General features: G+C 33.8%; 1 protein-coding gene and 1 non-coding gene across 2 annotated transcripts; both read right to left on the bottom strand.

Annotated features, from left to right (window-relative positions):
* Nucleotides 1–966: 966 nt before the first annotated feature.
* LOC110646264 (putative disease resistance protein At4g11170) lies at nucleotides 967–23114 on the bottom strand. The gene is made up of 6 exons (XM_058134281.1): nucleotides 23016–23114; nucleotides 22766–22895; nucleotides 18721–18963; nucleotides 2884–3280; nucleotides 1460–2549; nucleotides 967–1338 (listed from the first exon to the last, which is right to left on the bottom strand). Exons 1-5 carry the CDS (start codon nucleotides 23112–23114, stop codon nucleotides 2273–2275), a joined length of 1146 nt encoding a protein of 381 aa, XP_057990264.1. The 3' UTR covers nucleotides 967–1338; nucleotides 1460–2272.
* On the bottom strand, nucleotides 12784–12890 carry LOC131173500 (small nucleolar RNA R71). The gene has a single exon (XR_009143816.1). It is a non-coding gene; the product is annotated as a small nucleolar RNA R71 (small nucleolar RNA).
* Nucleotides 23115–23180: the final 66 nt, after the last annotated feature.

The following is a 23180-nucleotide window of genomic DNA, read 5'->3' as shown; positions in this document are numbered from 1 at the left end:
TCCACTCTACATTCAATTCTTCCTGGGTAACAACAAATTTTTTTCGTGGAATAAAGAGCAACGCAGAAAGAGAAGGCAATTAAGTGACGAAGGTCAAGTTTGAATGAAAGCAAGGACCCTTTATTTTTATATCTCATCCTTTCTGGCACTTCACGTCCTTCCATGTATAATCTAACTTTCTGACCCAACAGATGCGCTTCAAAAACATCCTCCATTACTTTCTTATTCAATTTGATTCAATCACTAAAATTAAGAAATGCGCAATCTTCAAATTCACTTTTATATGCTTCTTCATTTTCATCTTCACTTTTATCTGCTTCTTCATTTTCATCTTCATGTTCTAAGAAATGGAAAGAAATTGATGCAGATTCCAGAGAGGGGCAATCACTTGCAATTAAGTATTTTAAGCATGATGGAAGCTCTGGTAAACTTTTAAGACTCTCCCATCTGCTTAAAACAATCTGTTTCAACCTCGAAAGTAGTTTGATGCTGTCTGGAAGACTTGCTAAATTTGAGCAGTAAGAGAGAAATAATTTTTCAAGACATTTCAACTCGCCTATGCTGCTTGGGATAGTCACGAGTCTTTAACATTGACCGAGATGAAGTCCTTCAAGACGTTTCAAATTGCCAATGCTGCTTGGAAGAGTCACGAGTTTATCACACCGATTCAAGGACAATTTGACAAGTTGAGACAGATGCTTGATTGATGAGGGCAGTCGTTCTATTCCAGTGTAAAACTTTATATTACGACGGAATCTCTGGACAATCTTTGACTTCATGGCAGTCACTTAGATCAAGTTCAGTAAGCTTGCTCAGATTTTGAAGAGAGGGAATTTCAACCAAACTCGAACATCCTTTCAAATATAAAAACTCGAGATTTGGGGCAATACTCAACAAGTCCGGAATCCCGATCAGGTTATAAGAGTAGCTGAGGTTCATTAATTTCAAATTTCCAAGAGGCTGTAATTAAATAGAAAAATATCAATAAATTAGAAGATACAAATTAACTTCTATAAACTGTACCTTGTCTCCTCCATTCCACAGTTGTATGAGTTTGCTATGACGCATATGAAGTTCCACTAGATTATTTGGCCAAAAGTTTAGTGGCAAAGATTCTAGAGGATAATAATCCCAGTGAAGATATCTCAGCATTTGTGGGCAAAATTCAAAGTTGTTAGGAAGGTGCACTTGGCTTGGACAAAATTCAATGATATTCCTCGGATCACGCATGACTTTGACGAATCTAAGATTGCACATCTTCATAAAGGCCGTGGCACTTAGCTTCAAACTACAGCTCCAAGGCGTATAAAGCAATATGCCTTCAACATTTTCAGTTCCCTAATAAAATACCAGCACAAAGGATTATTGATTAATACTTAATTCGTCAGGAGAGCTACAATTCTTACAAAATTCAAAATATGATAATGAAAAAAGCTTCATTGATTAATTTAGTCCTTACCATTTCTGTTGTCAATACGTGACTAATATCTTCATAATTCCACAACCTGCTACGTCCTCCAGGCTGTTTGCATTCCTTAATAACAATATCCTTGCCCATTTGCTCCAGCAAGTCGTGCATATGAATCTCATTGAGTGACGAAACAGTTATGAGAGATTTATTAATTAGGCGAGGTATTCCACTTTTTGGATAGAAACCAAATACTTCTAATGTTCTCTCAACCTCATCTTTATTTTGCCCTTTGAAGAAACATGCAACATCAAGAAATATTTTCTTTTCAATCTTTCCAAGCTCATCATTACTTGTTTTCAAAACATCTTGAATTTTCTCAAGAGATTCGCCTTTCAATTTTTTCAATTCACTTTTCCATTCTTCAATCCCCATATTAAATAAATGAGATCCCAAAACTTTAAGAGCTAATGGATTGAATCCAGCATAGGTTGTTGCCTTCTCTGATAGCTCCATATATCCTTCCTTGGGAAGATTTTGCTTGAAGGCATGCAAGCTAAAGAGTTCCAAACCTTGAGAATGAATTAAATTCTCAACCTCATATATGCCATCCTTTGAACAAACATATTCAAGTACTTGCCGATCTCTACTAGTTACAATGATTCTACTTCCCTCACAATACAAATCACGCTCTCCTACTAAATTTTTTAAATGGTTAAAATCATCTACATCATCAAAAACAATGAATATTTTAATACTCTGGAGCCTTCTCCTAGTAAAAACATACAAATCCGATGTGTCTATATGTAAATTTTTGTCTCTTAATAATTGACAAATAATTTTGTCTCATACTGATTTTGATGATTACTTTGTCATTGTTTCCCTAACATTTTCCACAAAGCAATGACCATCAAATTTATTCTTGTTTCGGCGAAATACTTCTTGAGCAATAGTTGTTTTACAAGTGCCTCCCATCCCCCAAATCCCCATAACTTGCTTATCATTTAACAACCATTCCACTTTTTCTACACGCGATTCAATTCCAATCAAGTTGCGATCATAAGAATCATCATTTTTAGGCATATAACTAAATTTCTCCAAAACATCATTGACGATTTCCTCAACTAATTTGGACTCATACCTAGTCACATATGAACAACAAACATTAGTAAGTAATGATAGACTCACACTTCTAAGTAAATAGTAATATATAATTAATATGTTTTGATTTTAGGATAAGGTAACAAATATCAATATCCATATTAGTGTTGTCTTTATTTGTTGTCTATATTAAATACATGGATCCTACATATTTATATTTTGGATACATGGTGAATCGGATTTAGATAAAAATTTCTCACGGATCAGTGCTAAGTATTAAGATTAATGTACTCTATTAAAAGTTTCAATATTTTGATTCTCTTTCCTTAAATTGAAAAACTTAGAAAAACTACAGTAAAGAGTAATTAACTTACTTCATATTCTGTAAATCCCATCCTGATAAGTTGCTTACTTCCATCAAAGCATGCTTCCAGTTGTCTACCTTTTGTGAATTGCCTTTTTCTCCATGCATAGCAATAGCAAATGCCTTCTCAAAATTCCCTGTAAGCTTTTGAACGTCAGTTGGATCCACTTTGTAAAAAACTGGTAGAACTATTTGTCCTGATTCTTCCTTGCATTTAAGTATCTCAACAAGCTCATCCAAACACCATGGAGAATCAGCATAATTTTCAGAGAAAATGACTATTGAGACGCTTGATTCTTGGATTATTTTCAAGAGCTCTGGTGAGATCTCTTCTCCTTTATGAAGCTCTTCATCCGTAAAGGTCTTAATTTGTTTGTCCTTCAAGGATTTAGTGTAATAGCCCGATCCTTCTCCAGTTAGTATTGTCCGCTTTGGCCCATGGGCCTCACGGATTTGTCCCTTGGGAGGTTTCATTCCCAAAAGCGCGCTGACCAGGTGAGGAAGGCTCCCACATATATGGCCCAAATCTTTTCTTCCCGTTTCCGATGTGGGACATGAAGTTTCCACCCCAGTGCGTAGCTGGTTGAACAAGCACGTCCCAACCCCATCCCTGGGTCGTGACAAGCCCACCAGCTTCCGCCTGGTGCGTCCTCGCACCACACACCATACTAGAGGGAGTCCAGCTCTGATACCAAATGTAATGGCCCGGCCCACTAGTGATATTGTCCGCTCTGAGCCGAAGCCCTCACGGTTTTAAAACGCGTCAATAGGGGTTACGAACTATCAACTTATGAACCCAGCATCTCTCCCGTGTTTTGTCGATGTGGGATTTGCCTAGGGTGTTCTAATCCACCCCCCTTATGGGACTCAGCGTCCTCGCTGAGGTTTGCCCCACCATCGTTCAAGGTTGCACGCGGAGCGGCTCTGATACCACAAATGTAATGGCCCGACCCACTAGTGATATTGTCCGCTCTGGGCCGAAGCCCTCACGGTTTTAAAACGCGTCAATAGGGGTTAAGAACCATCAACTTATAAACCCAGCATCTCTCCCGTGTTTTGTCGATGTGGGATTTGCCTAGGGTGTTACATTTAGAGAGATGGGAGATAATACCATAACGCGTATCGTCGCCTCTAAAACTAATAAAAACATCCCATTTCTTCCACTGATTGGGAGGAGTGGAAGAAGTAGAAGCCATGATCACTGATAAAAGAAGGATCTTATGCAACTGAGTTTGAAGAAGGTAGAGAAAGCAAAATACTAGAGATGAATAGTTGGGTAAACTAAATTGTCTGATACAAGAAATTTATGAACAAATGAAGAAGTAAAGGAAGAACAAAAAAAGAAAGAAGATGAAGATGACCAGAAACACCATAATATTCTTCTAGGAAGCAACATATTACCATTGGACAAAAGGAACGACTAGCATTTAGTCAACAAAGTATGTGATAATTATGTAGAATCATTTAGTCAACACCTGATTCGCCTTCCAAACTTAGCGTGTGGGATTGAAGCATAGCAACTTTAACATACAGAAGAATATTTTTCACTAAATAAACGAAGCCTTAAACTTTTGATGGCTGAATTTAGATGTTTACTAAACACATCTTTAAAAATGCATACTTCTTACTCTTAGTCTTGACTATAGGATTAATTGTATCTTTAAAATTGCATAAATCAGACCAACCATATTAGAGTATATCTTTAAATTTCATTTACAAATTTACATCTACAAAGAAAATGATTTTTAAAATAGTTGTAATTTAAAATTAAATAATTTCATTCAGAAATTTCAATTAAAAAAAAAAAGGAAAAACCATATTTGCCTTTGAGGAAGGTGCACGTAGTTCTATTTAGTCGTCAAATTAAATGCAAAACGAAAAAGATGATATGAATGAAATTGTTTATATGTAGAGATAAAGCAAAAGATCGAATAAGTAATGATTTTGTCCAAACTATCTTTTCTTTTCAATGGTCTCGCTCTAATATCTTGTTCTTTATGGCCGGCATTAATCAGAAATTTCAATTTCATACTTAATGGCGAAGGCACCTGTTGGGGCTTTTATTATGTGGGGTTCAACCATGGGAATTAATTAAGGTTTCGATTGTTTTATAAAAAAAAAATTTATATATAAAAATATTTTCAATAAAAATTATTTTTTAAGAAAATAATTTTTGTGAAAAATATTTTTATTATTAAATTACAATATTAAACTGATGATAGGTGCCTACGTTATGCATACATATATAAGTGTTTTCATATTAATGAGATTGTCAAAGTTCTGTAAACGACGTTCTCCGTAAAAAGAAAAATTATTTTCTTTAAAATGACTTAATTTTTCTTTTAACCTCAAAAATATTTTTCATTAATTTTTTTCTATTAATTACCCAAACACTAAAAAATATTTTCCAGCGTAAGTAACAAAAGCTTTCCTTTATTTTCTAGTCTTTGCTTCCAGCAAAAAAAGAATGCAATTTCTTCCTTCATCTTTGCTAGATGTGCAAATAGTACCCAACCCCCCCATGTTTTCTTACTTTCAGTATTGACCATAACATCAATTATATCTTTAAAAATTATAAATGGAAAATAGGATGGACCCCATGTTTCTAAAGTGCCTTCATTCATAACTAGTGATATACAACGTTTCCAGAGTGTCTTCATTAATAATAATAATGATAATAATAATAATAATAATAATAATATGACAAGATCTAGGAACTAAAAAGGGAACATTAAAATCAAAGAAAGCAAAATTTTAGCTACTTTGGACCACACTCGAAGGCTGCCTATGTATCTCCTATGGAGGATCAGGTCCACGCAGCTCTTAAAATTTTAGCGAAATCTTGACAAATTTTCTCTTAAAATTTGATGTTTCTCCCTATTAAAAGATCAAACAAAATCAGACAATAATATCAAAGCCCAGAATGGGTTCACACCACACAAAATCAGACAATTAATTTCGCTAATTAATATGCCTCATTGTGATCACAAGTGAACATTGCCATGTTTATATTTCTTTATCGCCTTAGTGCCACATGTTCTGTAAATAAATATTTTACAACTTTTAATCCAATCACAATATATTTTCCTCAAACATCACCGCTAAGAAAATTCAACAATAAATTTTAAATAAAATAACATTTGTTCTATCATGATCAGAAATTATTTTAGTTATACATGATTTCCTAATTGTCCCAACGTTATCATCTAGTAGTTCATGACTTGCACTGACCCAAGTCAAGCCTTGTCAATAATACAGTAGTATTGGTTATGCATTTCAACGATATCAAATTGCCTCTAGCTAGACTGAATTTGCCTCTTATTGAATTTTTACGTATATACATTTATATGTGAATACATGTGCACAAAAATTTACTAATAATCATTTTTCACTAAAAAGGCATGACTACACACACAAAAGGAAAGAAAATTTATTTATGCTTGTAACAACTATTACGTTCAGCACTCAGTGATCTCATATTGTACCAAGAAAACTTCTTGAAACTTTTAAAAGAAAGAAACATATTCAGGAAGTCATTAATTTTTTTTTTTTTTTTTGACATGAGAGTAGCAAGGAATCATACATTAATCATTTACTTGCACAACAATTATTTCCACTATATACATATATCCCATAAATAACATTATTGCAAAAAAAAAAACCATATCTCATTATCAAAATGTTATCCTACATTTCTCTTATTGAACATTATCCTAATGAATTCTTGTTTTATTCCATACTTTAGCTACAAATTTCCGTATGGACAATATCACACATTTTCAATGTCCATAACATCCTCCAGACAAAGATAATATTCAAATTAATTAGAGCTACAAATTACAAATAAATTAGCTAAAATATCCCAAGTTACTTGTATTGAATATCAAACATACTTATCAATAGATAAAAAGCACCTCTAGCACCTTTAGACATCCATAAGCATGATTTAGCCCAAAATATTTATAATTTATCATCAATAATATGAAGATTCATCTCTAAAATCCTAATCCACAAGCCAATAATCACATCAATTTTTAATTATCCAACTTATGGCTCCATAAAAATATAATATCAAAAATAATACTCAATTCCATAATTTTTCCAACAACTAGCATATTCTTGCTTCAACTCAATTCAACCCTTCACAACATAATTCTTCATTCTCAAGCTTCAACCAATCATATAAAATTTAAATACCATGAACTCACATAATCACATATACCCATATACCAAAAATCCATGTATGTATTTCTCAAAAATATTCCACAATCACATTAAAATTCAATAAACACTATATCCCATCTCCAATAATTTTAGTTCTATCAAAATCACTTATTCAATTTAACTCAATCCTTAATATGCAATTTAGCAGCTTGCACATTCAAATTTATATATCATGATCCAACCGTTAGATAAATCCCAAAATTTAACCATATATTTAAGACATCCATATACAACATCTCTAAAAATTTTATCATCAAATTATCTCTACATCATGAGATATCAACATATTCATCTAACCCTTCAAATTCTGAATTTTTCAGAAATCATTCTTAATTAGACAACTCATACAAAATAATTTACATCTCATACACCACAAGTCTAAAATTCACCAAATTTGAACACAACAGCCTCAACATCCCAAAGATCATCTGTACCGAATTTCATAATTTTCTAAGCATCCTAACTATTTATTTTTCTCAAATTTCAGTAGCCAAAATTTAGAATTCCAATTGTAGATAGCCTGTGTTCAACAATTTATTTCTCCAAATCCAACCGTTGAAAAATAACCAAAATTTAACCATAACTTTTCACATATAGATCTTTAACATATCCAAAAATCAACAGTAAAAGATAAACCAATCTTACCCAAACGGAAGACAAAGCTACTACCCCTGCTTAACCACTGTTCTGCTAAAATTCATCATCTTCCACGCCTTTCTCTTTCTCTAATTTCTGATATTGTAGACCAAATTCCTTCTTTTCCCCTTGCTAGTTTCCTCCTTCACTAGAAAAACTCTAAAGAATTTGGCCATCCTTCCTCCTTCCTTCTCTTCTTCTTCTTTTCCTTCTTCTCTCTTTCTTTCTTTTCCTTTTTTTCCCCTTTTCTTCCTCTTTCCTGATTCTTCTTCCCATTCTTTTCTTTTTTCTTTTTTTCTTTTTTTTTTATAGACCCTGTTGGAGGAATCATGTGTTGTCCACTTTTTTTAAATTAAATTTAATTTTGGTCCTTCAACTTCTCAAAAATCCTATTTTCTACCCCAAAACTTCTAAAACTTTTCTTTCAAGTCCAAGTTCAAATTAAATTTTTCTCCCCAAAACTTTATAAATTTTATTTGTATTTCTAATAATAACTATATTTAATATTTTCTCAAAAATTGGGGTATTATAATTCTCTTCCCCAAAAATGAATTTCGTCCTCGAAATTCCACAACTTAAGGAACCACAAAGTCTAATCCAAAACCACCACGCTTCCGCTGAAATTAAACTCTGTTTCTCCATATAATAAAAGCAACTATCATACAACAATCAGTTCAAAACCCAGTAAAGCAAGACAAAACCTAATGCTCTGATTACTAGAGTCCACTTCAGAACTTATGCTCCCATTTTAGTTTATAATATCTCCCTTTATATTATTATATTGTGCATAGTTAGTCTTTAAACCCATAATCATATATTTGTTCTTAATCTTAGTAGAGCTAGCTACAAATTATTTTATAAACTTAACTATTTATACCTGACACAATTGTCTTCCCTATGATCTTATGTTTTTCACTGCATATAAACACCGCAATTGATTCATTCCCATAACTCATGACATATCATTATTATCAAACATTAAAATTCATTATTCAAGTCAACATTTGCTATACAAAGCTATACAATAGTCCCATAATCCCCAAAGGATGCAAATTCCTCTTTAATACAAATATCATTATCTCCATGATACTTGTCAAACTATGATTGATATACCATTTGAAAATTCTATCCATTTCATTATTTCTCACTCTAAAATTTATTACTAACTAAGACTCCAAATTAATTTCCAAGGCATAGATCCTATTACACTCTGATTATGTATCCTGTTAGATCTGCTGGCATCTCAACTATTTATAATAAACTTTGACAGCCTGAGAGCAATGCTGGCATCTTCGGCTCTATGATGACACTACTGAAGGCCCAAGAGCAATAAAAATGCTGGTCATGCACAATGCGTAGAGCAGCCCCCAAAGGGCAAATAAGCTGGCATCCACCTAGAGGAGCAAATGCTAACTCCATGAAAATGACTATCTAGTAATGTTGATGCTGATGCTGATGCTGATGCTAATGCTAATGCAGATGCAAATGCTGCAAGCATCACTCTAGGAGAGCAATTAAAAATAAACTAGTCATACTCATGTGCAGAGCTATCCCCAAAGGGCGAACCACCTGATATATGCCCCAAAGGCTATGTATATATCAAGCTCTATCCCAAAGACAGTATAATGCTGAAATATTAACTCTGTCATCAAAGGGTGATCTAACAGGTACATATAAGAATGTAACAAGGCTCTTAATTCACCTTAATCTTTCATAATCCTCATTAGAACCAACCATTCTTTCTCATCATGTAAGCATAAGACTCCCAATAAAATTTAATGATCACACATTATAACTTCTTTTTATTACTAACACTCTTCTATTCACATATCATATTTGATATCTTCATAAGACCCATAGTTCTCTTGTAGCACTCCATCAAGATATATGCTCTATAATATAATATTTAAATAAAAATCTCCAGTTACTGATATATCTTATACTCCTTAATATTTTGAATTTACTAGCATCAACAACCACCATAATTGCCATTTACAATCATAATAACATCACGGTCATGTTGAGCCAGTTCCTCATAATTCAATAGAATCATTGCCACCAAGTATATCATGATCACGTAACTCATATAACTATAATTTTAAAAATATATCATCACAAGACTAATTTAATTTTTCCAACTCGTATTTACTTTCTAGTTCACTCTATCACATTTTTACTATCCATATTTATACTTACCAAGTTTCCACTTTCAAATTTTCTTTGTTAAAAATATAAATTTGATCATTATAGATTACATGATTAGAGAATATGTGTACCTGAAAATATGCTTGTTTCCATGATTTTCTATGAACAATGAAGAACGGAAGTGAATGGGTAGGTTCACAACTCTCAATATCCACAGCTTTCAAATTCTATATGAATTCTATCTGATGTTAAATGGGGTTATCAGAATATATATATATATATATATATATATATATATATAGGACTGAGAGTTGGGGCCTCTTCCTTAGTGGGCTTATGGACAGCCTGACCCATTATAGGTTTGTCCAATCACATGACCCAATCCATTTAGATATTACTAATTACTAAACCTATTATTTGATATCATTATTTAATCTGTCAATGAGCCTAACAATTGATTAATGCTAATCCACATTCAGATACAAATAAATAATCCAATAATCCCCCACTTGGATAGCAGTAATCTATTTATTAAACTAAAAATTGATGCATACATTTTACATAGTCATTTAGGTTTAATTTCATAGCCATTTTATTTGATTATTAGTCATTTTTAGCTAATTTCATTAGTTAATTAGTTAGTTTTTCATAATTGTCAATTTTGGATTAATTTGTAATTTTTACTTTGTTTTGTAGGAAAAATGGTATTTTTGAAGGACTAAAAAGAAATTTTACTTTTGAGGAATGATTTCTGCAGCCAAAGATGTCAAAAACAAGTTTCAAAGTTGAAGTATGCATTGGCCAAATTGTGCATAACTTGCAGCATAAGCTATGCAGTTCTGCATAAGGAGAAGAAACTGTCCCAGGCACTTGCCGAAATCTGCATAAGTTGCCGCATAACTTATGCAGATTCATGCCTCCCTTATGCAACCTCACAGAATTGTGCATAACCTATGCAGTCTTGCACCTTGCTCATGCAGTTTCGCACAAGAAAGCCAGAAACCAGCCGAAAACTGCATAAGGGACTGCATAACTCATGCAGTCCACTTATGCAGTCTCACAAAGATTTCATTGATGAGCTGGCAGAAGATTCCCTCAGAAAATCACACCTCAAACACACCATTTTAGGGCTCCATATCAGAAAAAGTTATAAATAGCCCCTTATCCCATTTTAGAAGGAGGAGAAAAGGAGAGGAAGAAAAGGAAAAGGAAGAGGGCAGCAGCTGAAGAGTCAAAATCGTCTCCCACACCATTTCCAACCAGATTTGAAGTTTTCTTTCCTTTCTTGCATTTTTTCTACCTTTCTAGTATTGGGTTTCTTAGTTCTTAGCTTAGATTAAAGTTTTATTTCCATATTAACTCAAAATATCTTGTAAATATTATGGATAGTGAGTAGTTTTCATTAGATTCTGGAGTTGGGATGTAATATTTGAGATATTTTGTGGATTTTGATTGGGTAATCCATATTTTGTGATCTTAATGAGTTTTATTCATTTCTTGTGTGCTTAATGACATGCTTAGTGTAGGATCCCATTAAGTGATGTTCTTAATCCATGGTTGAGGCACCGAAAGGAGAAAGCCTTGTGATAGATAATCAAGAAATTGGACTTAATTAACTTAGATCTAGAAATAGACTAAGGATTAAGAGGATTTACAGATTAATTAAGGAACTTAATGGGTCTTAATTAACTCTAACTCCACGAAAGTAGGATTAGATTGATTAAGGCACTCTTTGTCCCACTCGAAAGGGTATTCAAAGGATTTAAGAATTAATCTCCTTAAAACCCGTATGTTCCACAAGATTGGATAACCAATTTAAAATCCCAAAATAGCTTGAATATGAAATCCCGAACTCCGGAATCGCCCTTTTATCATTGTTAATTTCTAATTGAATTTAATTGCTTGCCATTTTAAATTTTGCCATATTCCATCTTGCTTATTTTAATTTGATGCAATTTTAGTTTAATCATTATATTGTTGAATAGATTATTAATCTCACACACATAGAATTCACACTTCAATATCTATCAATTTATTACTTTAATTTCAAAAAATAGTCCAAATTAGTTAGAATTTTTATATAAAAAATTCAATCATTAACACAACTCTTCGTGGGAACGATATCTTTTCTATATTACTTGTACGACCCGTGCACTTGCGGTTGGGCCACATCAAGTTTTTGGTGCCGTTGCCGGAGAGTTGTTTGTTTAAGATTGAATTCTTGATTATTTTAGTTGTTTATAGTTTTATCTTTGTTATCTTTTCATTTTGTGTTTGTTTGTTCTTTTTCAAGTACTTTTAATCTTTTATGAGAAGAGCTAGAAGCACAAGTGACACATCCTTATTGTTTAATCCTGAAATTGAGAAATTTTATAAAGCCAACAAGAAAGAAACCAGAAAAAGGAAAGAAGCCTTGAGAGAAACTGAAATAGAAGCAGACATGGCTGATGAAAGAATTAGAATTGGCGGTAATGTTGGAAATGGTCGAAACAATGAAAATGTAGCCCAAGGTGAAGAAGTTGTAAATGCTAATGTGCCTAGGGGAAGTATGATGGATCATGCTTTTCCTCGATTTGATGACTTGAGAGAGAGCATAGCAAGACCAAGAATTGATGCAAATAGTTATAAGATGGATTTTGGGGTTCTTCAAATGATTCAAAATTCCCAATTCGGGGGACATCCTTCTGAAAATCCACACACACATCTAAAGAAGTTTGCTATGATTTGTGATATGCAAAAAAAACCTAGAGTATCTGATGATGCGGCAAGATTGAAGCTATTCCCATTCTCTTTGAAAGATAGAGCATTGGATTGGCTTGACTATTTACCTCACAACTCCATTACAAATTGGGAGCAACTCACTGATGCATTTCTTGCACAATATTTTCCACCTGGAAAAACTCAAGAAATGAGGAATCAAATGACAGCTTTCAGACCAAGAGAAGATGAAACTCTCTATGAATCATGGATGAGATGGAAGGAATTAGAGAGACAATGCCCACATCATGCCATTCCAAAATGGATGATAAACCAAAATTTTTACACAAATGTCACTCCTGCAATTAGAGGGATTATTGATGCTCAAATAGGAGGAGAATTTATTATGAAGCATGAAGATGAAGCTTATGAGCTATTGGAGAAAATTGCAAAGAATACTCATCTTTGGAGTAGTCCAAGAGGACCAGCTCCAACTCAAAAGAGGCAAGCTGCTGGAATGTATGACCTTGATCCATTCAACATGATTAATGCGAAGTTTGATGCACTTACAAATGTTTTGGCTAAGAAGATGGAAGATTTAAGTATGTTGGTTAGTTCATCATCATTATCTGGAAGTTCACAACAAGTTGCTTATGCAGAGGGAACTACCAGCTGTGGAGTAGACTATGGAGAGCAAGCTGCATATGTTGGTAATTATGGAAACAAACAAATGGGGAATCCTTATTCTCAAACTTATAATCCAACTTGGAGGAATCATCCCAACTTTTCATGGGGAAATCAGCAAAGTCAAGTTCCAAATCAGAATTTTCAACCACAACAGCAACAAGGAATTCCATATCAGCAAAATAGGCAACCCTTGCCTAATTTTCAGCAGAGAAACATGAATCCTGCACCTCCACCAAAACAGCAAGAACAAAGTTCCACCACAGAAGCTTTATTACAACAGATTCTTGCTAACCAAACTAAGCATGATGAAGAGATGAGAGAGATGAAAGCAAGGCTAGAACAGATGCAAACACATAACAGAATGTTGGAAAATCAGATTGCACAACAAGCATCTTCCTCAGGTACCAAGTCTTTTGGAAAACTTCCAAGTCAACCAGAAAACCCAAGAGAGCAGTGTCAAGCTATCACTTTAAGAAGTGGCAAAGTTGTAAATAATGAGAAGAGTGAAAATAGTGAGAAGAGAGAAAATGAGAAAGAAACTTATGAGAGTGAAAAACAAGAAAGTGAGAAAGAAAGTGCAGAAAAATGTAAAGAGAAAATTGAAGAGAAGGAAGAGAAGTATATACCTCCAGAGCCACAACTTCCCTTTCCACAAAGATTTCAAAAAGCCAAGCTTGATAAGCAATTTGGAAAGTTCTTAGAGGTTCTGAAGAAGCTATACATAAATGTGCCTTTTATTGATGCTCTTTCACAAATGCCCTCTTATGCAAAATTCTTAAAAGAAATTCTCTCAAACAAGAGGAAACTTGAAGACCATGAAACTGTAGCTTTGACAGAAGAATGCAGTGCTATCCTCCAAAGGAAACTTCCTCCAAAGCTCAAAGATCCAGGGAGTTTTTCAATTCCATGCCACATTGGGGAATCATGTTCTACAAAAGCTTTATGTGATTTAGGGGCTAGTGTTAGCCTTATGCCCCTCTCCATTTATGAGAAGCTCAATATGGGAGATCTTAAGCCAACCCACATTTCTCTTCAGTTAGCTGACAGATCAATTAAGTATCCTGAAGGGATTTTGGAGAATGTGCCTCTGAAGGTTGGGAAGTTCTATATACCTGTTGACTTTGTCATCTTGGACATGGAAGAGGATTCTAATATTCCAATTATCTTGGGAAGACCCTTTACAGCTCTGTGAGAGCATTGATTGATGTTAAGGGAGAAAAATTAACTCTTAGAGTTGGTGAAGATCAATTGGTTTTCAATATTAATAACACTATGAAGAAGCATCATTCTGAAGCTGATACTTATTTGAGAATTGATATCATTGATGAGCTGGTTGAAGAACACTTCAGAAAGAGATATCCGGAAGATCCACTTGAAAATTGCTTGCTTCATGGAGGAGGCATAGACTATGACAACCCTCATGTGGCTGCATATGCTCAACATTTAGAGGGTAGTCCACCATTCATTTCTGCTCCAGTTTTTCAACTCACACAAAAGGAAAAAGTCAAATCTAAGCAACCATCATTCAAGGAAGAAGATGCACCTAAGGTAGAACTTAAGCAACTTTCTCCTCAACTCAGGTATGAATTTCTTGGCACCAATAACACTTATCCAGTAATTGTAAATGCAAACTTGAGTACTTTAGAGGTTGATAAGTTGTTAAGAGTGTTGAGGCAATTCAGGAAAGTTTTAGGATATACCATAGATGACATTAAGGGAGTAAGCCTACACTTTTGCATGCACAGAATTATTTTGGAAGAAAATTGTAAGCCATCTATTGAACATCAGAGGAGGTTGAACCCAAATATGAAAGAAGTTGTTAAAAAGGAAATTTTGAAATTGCTTGATGCAGGGATCATGTATCCTATCTCAGACAGTACTTGGGTGAGTCCAGTACATGTTGTCCCAAAAAAGAGTGGAATGACAGTGGTCAAAAATGAAAATAATGAATTAATTCCCACAAGAACAGTGACTAGTTGGCGAATGTGCATAGATTATAAAAAATTAAATATTGCCACTAGTAAAGATCATTTTCCACTTCCCTTCATTGATCAAATGTTAGAAAGACTGGCTAGGCATTCTTATTTTTGCTATTTAGATGGATACTCAGGTTTTTTTTCAAATCCCTATCCATCCAAATGATCAAGAGAAAACCACTTTTACTTGTCCATATGGAACCTTTGCTTATAGGAGGATGCCATTTGGGTTGTGTAATGCACTAGCCACTTTTCAAAGGTGCATGATGGCAATCTTCTCAGATTTCATTGAAGATATAATGGAGGTTTTTATAGATGACTTTTCTGTTTATGGATCTTCATTTAACTTATGCTTGGTTAATCTTTCTAAAGTTTTGCAGCGATGTGTAGATACTGACCTTGTTTTAAACTGGGAAAAGTGTCATTTCATGGTTCAGGAAGGGATGGTGCTTCGACATTTGGTGTCTAACAGAGGAATAGAGGTTGATAAAGCCAAGGTTGAAGTGATAGAGAAGATGGCTCCTCCTACCAATGTCAAAGGAATTCAAAGTTTTCTAGGACATGCTGGGTTCTACAGACGCTTTATCAAGGATTTTTCTAAAATAGCTAAACCTTTGTCTAATTTGTTAAGTCATGACATACCATTTGTATTTGACCAAGAGTGTTTGGATGCATTTTGCAGGTTGAAGCAAGCCCTTATCACTGCACCAATCATGCAACCGCCCGATTGGAGCCTACCTTTTGAAATTATGTGTGATGCTAGCAACTATGCAATTGGAGCTGTTCTTGGTCAAAGAAAGGACAAAAGGGCTTATGCTATTTATTATGCTAGTAGAACATTGGATGAGGCTCAAACAAATTATGCAACAACTGAAAAGGAATTCTTAGCAATTGTCTTTGAATTGGAAAAGTTCAGACCTTACATTATTGACTCAAAGGTAGTTATATTTTTAGATCATGCTGCTATCAGGTATTTACTCCGTAAAAAGGAGGCTAAACCTAGGCTCATTAGGTGGATTCTGATGCTACAAGAGTTTGATTTGGAGATTAGAGATAAGAAGGAGTCAGAACACCTAGGCAAATCCACATCGACAAAACACGGGAGAGATCTTTGGGTTTATAAGTTGGTGGTTCGTAACCCCTAGTGACGCGTTTTAAAACCGTGAGGGCTTCGGCCCAGAGCAGACAATATCACTAGTGGGCCGGGCCATTACATTTGTGGTATCAGAGCCGCTCCGCGTGCAACCTTGAACGATGGTGGGGCAAACCTCAGCGAGGCCGAGTCACATAAGGGTTGTGTATTGTAATACCCTAGGCAAATCCCACATCGACAAAACACGGGAGAGATGCTGGGTTTATAAGTTGGTGGTTCGTAACTCCTAGTGACGCGTTTTAAAACCGTGAGGGCTTCAGCCCAAAGCGGACAATATCACTAGTGGGCCGGGCCATTACATTTGAAAAATAACGCTTAGTGGTGCATAATTTATAATAGCAATAATTTAATAATTTGAAATAATATATACAACTCATAATTTCTGGGTATTTTACATTTTTATTGCTCTTTGAAAATAATTAACATTATTAGGATCTTTTATGATTACTTATTGTATTTTAAGTCTTAATTAATTTTTTTTTTCAGTGCCCAAGAAAACCTATAACAAATTATAAAAGCTGGATGTACGGGTGTATCTTTGGTTAGACGACCATATGTCTATTCAAGATATCGTCACATCGGGCACGAGGCGGTATCGGGCACGAGGCCCCCTGTCAGGCTTGTAAAGCCAGAAATAAAGTAGGCGTATAGCCTGTAGAACAATCATACCAGACATATATTGTCAGTTCATGATTTTCTCGGTAGGCAGTACTGCTATCTGTAGTCCCTAATTGGTATACCAATTTATCCAACTAAATAAATAAGTCTAGGTATACTATGGGCAATTAAATATTTTTAATTAATTTAGCACTATTCACTATTACTATTATCTAGTACTGTTCATTGGTACCATAAATTTCATATTAATAGGACATTAGTCCTAATTTACATATTCATATCATTTTTAAATATTAAATTTTCCTTATGAGTATTTTAATTATCCTATATAGCATTTTTCCCATGAACCTTTCTTTAGGTTCATGTTAATGTGTTATCTTTATCTAGGAATTTGACTAGGTTGGGATGTATATTTAGTCACAATTCCTTCATAACAATTGCTCCTCTATGTTTAAACTTGAATTTTAGTTTTTGAATCACTGAGTTTGGGGTTATAGAACTCAAGTTATGGTCAAAATACCAAAGGAATATTATTTTGGGACATTTTCTGGGTTGGCAGTTTCAGTGACCCAACTTGTGCTAATAATTTGAATTGGTTAAAGGCAAAACTGGGTTAAGTGGTCTTCATGAAAAGTGTAGCCCTATGTCTAATCTTTCCATGGTTAAAATTTTAGGTCATTTGGACCAGTATAGAGAGAGTTATGACCAAATGAACACGTACTGTTCATTTGGTCATAACTCTCTCTATACTGGTCCAAATGACCTAAAATTTTAACCATGGAAAGTTTAGACATAGGGCTACACTTTTCATGAGGACCACTTAACCATAAATATAATGGCCCGGCCCACTAGTGATATTGTCCGCTCTGGGCCGAAGCCCTCACGGTTTTAAAACGCGTCACTAGGGGTTACGAACCATCAACTTATAAACCCAGCATCTCTCCCGTGTTTTGTCGATGTGGGATTTGCCTAGGGTGTTACAATCCACCCCCCTTATGGGACTCAGCGTCCTCGCTGAGATTTGCCCCACCATCGTTCAAGGTTGCACGCGGAGCGGCTCTGATACCACAAATGTAATGGCCCGGCCCACTAGTGATATTGTCCGCTTTGGGCTGAAGCCCTCACGGTTTTAAAACGCGTCACTAGGAGTTACGAACCACCAACTTATAAACCCAGCATCTCTCCCGTGTTTTGTCAATGTGGGATTTGCCTAGGGTATTACACCCTCCTTATGCACCTGTTCTGTACAGCCATTTATTCTGTATAACCTGTGCAGCTTCTTATGCATCACCTTTATCTCTTGAATTCTCATATGCTCTATACCAGGTAACTCTTTCTTTTTGCTCTTAAATTTCACAATTCCTGGTAATTACTCTTTGCTTTGAGTTTTGATAATACACTGCTTGAGACATTGAGGACAATGTCCAATTTTGAGTTTGGGGGTGTGCATTTTGATTTTTGCTACATTTTTCACATTTTGAGTATAGGAACATCTCACCCCATTCCATTTACATATATTGTAAATATTTTACATATACATCCATACATATATATACATAACACATTTACACACACATTATACATCACTTAGAAATTGTACACATTGCATACAAATAGATTTCCTCCATTTAGTTAATGCATTGCTCATTTTTAGGAATCATGCATCATGCATTAAAATCTTTTGCCAAATCCCTTGAGTATTGAAAAGAACCATATGGAATATTTTCCATTTCAGTCCTTTCCTTGTCATCCTGAGGACACTGAGCTTTAGAGAGTTTCTCACTTGAGAGAACAGGTGCAATTATGGATTCATCAGTAAGTTCAGTAGGTGCATCAACCCTTAAGGCTAAATCTAGTTGGGCTATTGCAAGGTACATGCTCAGAGACTCTTTCCAGTCATCAAAATTGGAGTCATTCAGAGTTTTCACAGCAGATAATTGCATAGAAATAGCAGCTGAAATCAAATAATAAAGGAAACATGAATTATGTATATAACATAATCACAAAACTAAAGCTTCCTTTTAGATCCAGCTAAGAAAGCAATTATGAACAAAACTGTTATTTATTATAATCCCGCCTAAAGGTCCCAGATTACAATAAAATCAAGAAAACTCATTGAACTCATCATATATATATATATATATATGTAAACCAACATCTTTAACACTTTTATACCGATAGGGTATTAAAAAAATATTAAAGACAATTAACAAATAATATTATAACCAACAATAACATATTATATTAATAGTGTTATACCGATGGGTATATCCACTATTAAATGATCCAAATAGTTCTTGAAATCCATGGAATAAATTTTTAAACAAATTAACAAAACAATTTTATGACTAGTCCCATGATAGGTGAGCTCATAATCATAAAAGTGTTTACTATAATCAGAATTTCCATGGACACTATATTATGAGCATAGTAATAATGTTAATACTCATAAATATGTTCTCAACATGCCTGAATATAATTAGTTATTAAAACCAATAACTATTAATAAACATATAATATTACCATAATTAACAAACACATAATCAAATAGAATTGTAAATATTTTATACTCTTGACTTTTATTAAATTAATTATATATGACAGTATGCAGGTTTCATATGGGCTACGAAATTCAATCATATTCAATCATAATCACTATACGACTATTTCAAAAACCAACATACAGCCATGTGGATTTTGAAATTTAATATTGATGTGGCCTAACCGCAAGTGCACGGGTCGTACAAGCAATATAGAAAAGATATCGTTCCCACGAGGAGTTGTGTTAATGATCAAATTTTTGATATAAAAATGGACTAATTTGAACTATCTTTGAAATTAAAGTAATAAATTGATAGATATTAAAGTGTGAAATCTATATGTGTAAAATTTATAATCTATTCAACAATGTAATGATTTAACTAAATTTGCATTAAATTAAAATAAGCAAATTAAAATATGGCAAAATTTAAAATGACAAGCAATTAAACTCAATTAGAAATTAACAATGATAAAAAGGGCGATTCCGGAGTTCGAGAGCTCATATTCAAGCTATTTTGGGATTTTTAAATTGGTTATCCAATCTTGTGGAACTTACGGGTTTTAAGGAGATTAATTCTTAAATCCTCTGAATACCCTTTCGAGTGGGACAAATAGTGCCTTAATCAATTTAATCCTACTTTCGTGGAGTTAAAATTAATCAAGACCCATTAAGTTTCTTAATTAATCTGTAAATCCTCTTAATCCTTAGTCTATTTCTATATCTAAGTTAATTAAGTCCAATTTCTTAATTATCTATCACAAGGTTTTCTCCTTTCGGTACTTCAACCATGGATTAAGAACAACACTTAATGGGATCCTACACTAAGCATGTCAATGAGCACACAAGAAATGAATAAAACTCATTAAAACCACAAAATATAGATAACCCAATCAAAATCCACAAAATATCTCAAATATTACATCCCAACTCCAGAATCTAATGAAAACTACTCATTATCCATAATATTTACAAGAAATTCTGAGTTAATATGGAAATAAATCTTAAATCTAAGCTAAGAACTAATAAACCCATTACAAGAAAGATAGGAAATAGGGAAGAAGGGAAGAAAACTCCAAATCTGGTCTAGAAATGGAGAGGTGATGTTTTGCTCTCTGTTTTATGACTCTTCCCCTGCTGCTGCTCCCTTTTTCGTCTCATCTTCCCTTTCCAAAATGAGATAAGGGCCTATTTATATCTTTTGCTGACAAGTAGCCCTAAAATGGTGTGTTTAAGGTGTGTTTTTCATGTGGGAATCTTCTGCCAGCTCATTATGAAGACTCTATAAAACTGCATAAGTTATGCAGTCCCTTATGTAGTTTTCGACAGGTTTTTGGGCCTTCTATGTGAAGCTGCATAAGCAAGGAGTAAGTCTGCATAAGTCATGCAGTGACTTATGCAGATTTCAGCAGGAATAGAAAAAATTGCTTCTTCTCCTTGTGCAGAACTGCACAACTTATGCGGTAAGTTATGCGCAATTTGGCCAATGCATACTTCAACTTTCAAACTTGTTTTTGACATCTTTGGCTGTAGGAATCACTCCTCATTGGCATAATTTCTTTTTTTAGTCCCTCAAAAATATCATTTTTCCTACAAAATAAAGTAAAATTACAAATTAATCCAAAAATTGACAATCATGAAAAACTAACTAAATAACTAATAAAATTGGCTAAAAGTGACTAACAATCAAATAAAATGGTCATGAAATTAAACGTAAATGACTATACAAAATACATGTATCACTTTCTATTCTTTATTCTTTTGCATTTGTTTTTGTTCCAACAGTGGTATCAGAGCCTCAATGATCCTATGGGCACATGAGATAAATCTTTAGATACAAGTTTATCATGGGTTGTTGGAGAGAAGTACTCCAAGAAAAGTTTTGATGAAAAAAACATAAAAAGGTCTAGAAGTGCATTAATAATGAAGAGATTGGAGAGAAGTGCTCCAAGATGATCAATAATATGAAATTGGTTAGAAGTGTACCAAAATTATCAGTTGGAAAGAAGTGCTCCAACACACAAAATTGTCAGCTAGAGAGAAGTGCTACAACATATTAACCTATCTTTTCGAGAGAAATGCTTGAAACACAATTAAAAAATAAATTGTTTTGAGTCTATGTTTGAATTAAGGGACATAATGTTAGAACCTAATTTAAACATGGTTGATTCTGATCCATTAGTATCCTATAAGATTTTGGAGATAATAGTATTTAAGGTTAATGCATTTCAATTTTAAAGTAGTAATTTAATCTTGACTAGTGGTCGAGATTTAGATGAGACTTTATTTTATTTATTAGACTTTAATGCTATGTAAATAGCACAATTAATCAGTATTTGAGTCAATGGAGTTATACAGAGAGTTTTTTTTTCTTCTATTCTTTATTCTTCTGCATTTATTTTGTTCCAACATATTCTGAAGAGGTGCATTTTGATGCATGTAAGTATTCTAAGCATGATGGAAGCTTTGGTAAACATTTATGACTCTTGCAATCTCTTAAATCAAGTTGTTTCAACTTCGAAAATTATTTAATGCTTTCTGGAAGACTTGTTAAATTTGAGCATTCATCAAGACAAAGTTCTTTAAGACATTTCAACTTGCCTATGCTGCTTAGAAGAGTCATGAGGCTTGAACATTCATAGAGATAAAGCTCTTTGAGATGTTTGAAATTGCCAATGCTGCTTGGAAGACTCTCGAGCTATATACACTTATTCAAGGACAATTTGACAAGTTGAGACAGATGCTCAATTGATGAGGCAATTGTTTTATTGCAGTTCCATCTAAAGTTAGAATCCTTATATTATAAGGAATCTCTAGACAATCTTTGAAGAGAGGGAATTTCAACCAAACTCCAACATTCATTCAAATATAAAAACTCAAGATTTGGGGCAATACTAGACAGGTCCAGAATCTCAATCAGCTCATTAGAGTCTTTGAGGTCCATTAATTTCAAATTTCCAAGAAGCTATAATAAAATATAAAAATATCAATTAATTAAAAGGTACAAATTAACTTTATAAAATGTAGCTAAAATTTATGAACTATGCCTTATCTCCATTCAATAGTTGTATGAGATTGCTTCAATGCAAGTGAAGTTTTACAAGATTCTTTGGGCGAAAATTTAATGACAAAGATTTCAAAGGATATCTACACCAAGAAAGATATCTTAGCTTTTGTGGAAGAAATTCAAAGTCATTAAGAAGGAGCACTTGCTCACTTAAAGACTTATTCCAAACTTCGAGTTTGAGGAATATAAGATTGCACATCTTTATGAAGGCCGTGGAACATAGCTCCAAATAATAACTCCAAGGCATAACAAGCAATATGCCTTCAACTTTTTCAGTTCCCTAATAAAATTACATCAAAAGGGATTATTCATTAATGCTTAATTGTTCATAAGAGCTAAAATTCATACAAATTTAAATATGATCGTGAAAGAAGCTTCATCTGATTAATTTGGTCCTTACTGTTTCTATTATCAATACATGATTAACATCTTCATAATTCCACAACCTGCTGTGTCCTCCAGGCTGTTCGCATTCTTGAATAACAATATCCTTGCCCATTTGCTCTAGCAAGTCATGCACATGAATATGATTGACAGATGAAATAGATATGAGAGACTTCTTAAT

The sequence above is a fragment of the Hevea brasiliensis genome, chromosome 14 (genome assembly GCF_030052815.1).
Source record: "Hevea brasiliensis isolate MT/VB/25A 57/8 chromosome 14, ASM3005281v1, whole genome shotgun sequence".
NCBI classification, from domain to species: domain Eukaryota; kingdom Viridiplantae; phylum Streptophyta; class Magnoliopsida; order Malpighiales; family Euphorbiaceae; genus Hevea; species Hevea brasiliensis.
Note: the sequence above shows the minus strand (reverse complement) of the source record. Positions and strands in the feature narration are given on the sequence as shown.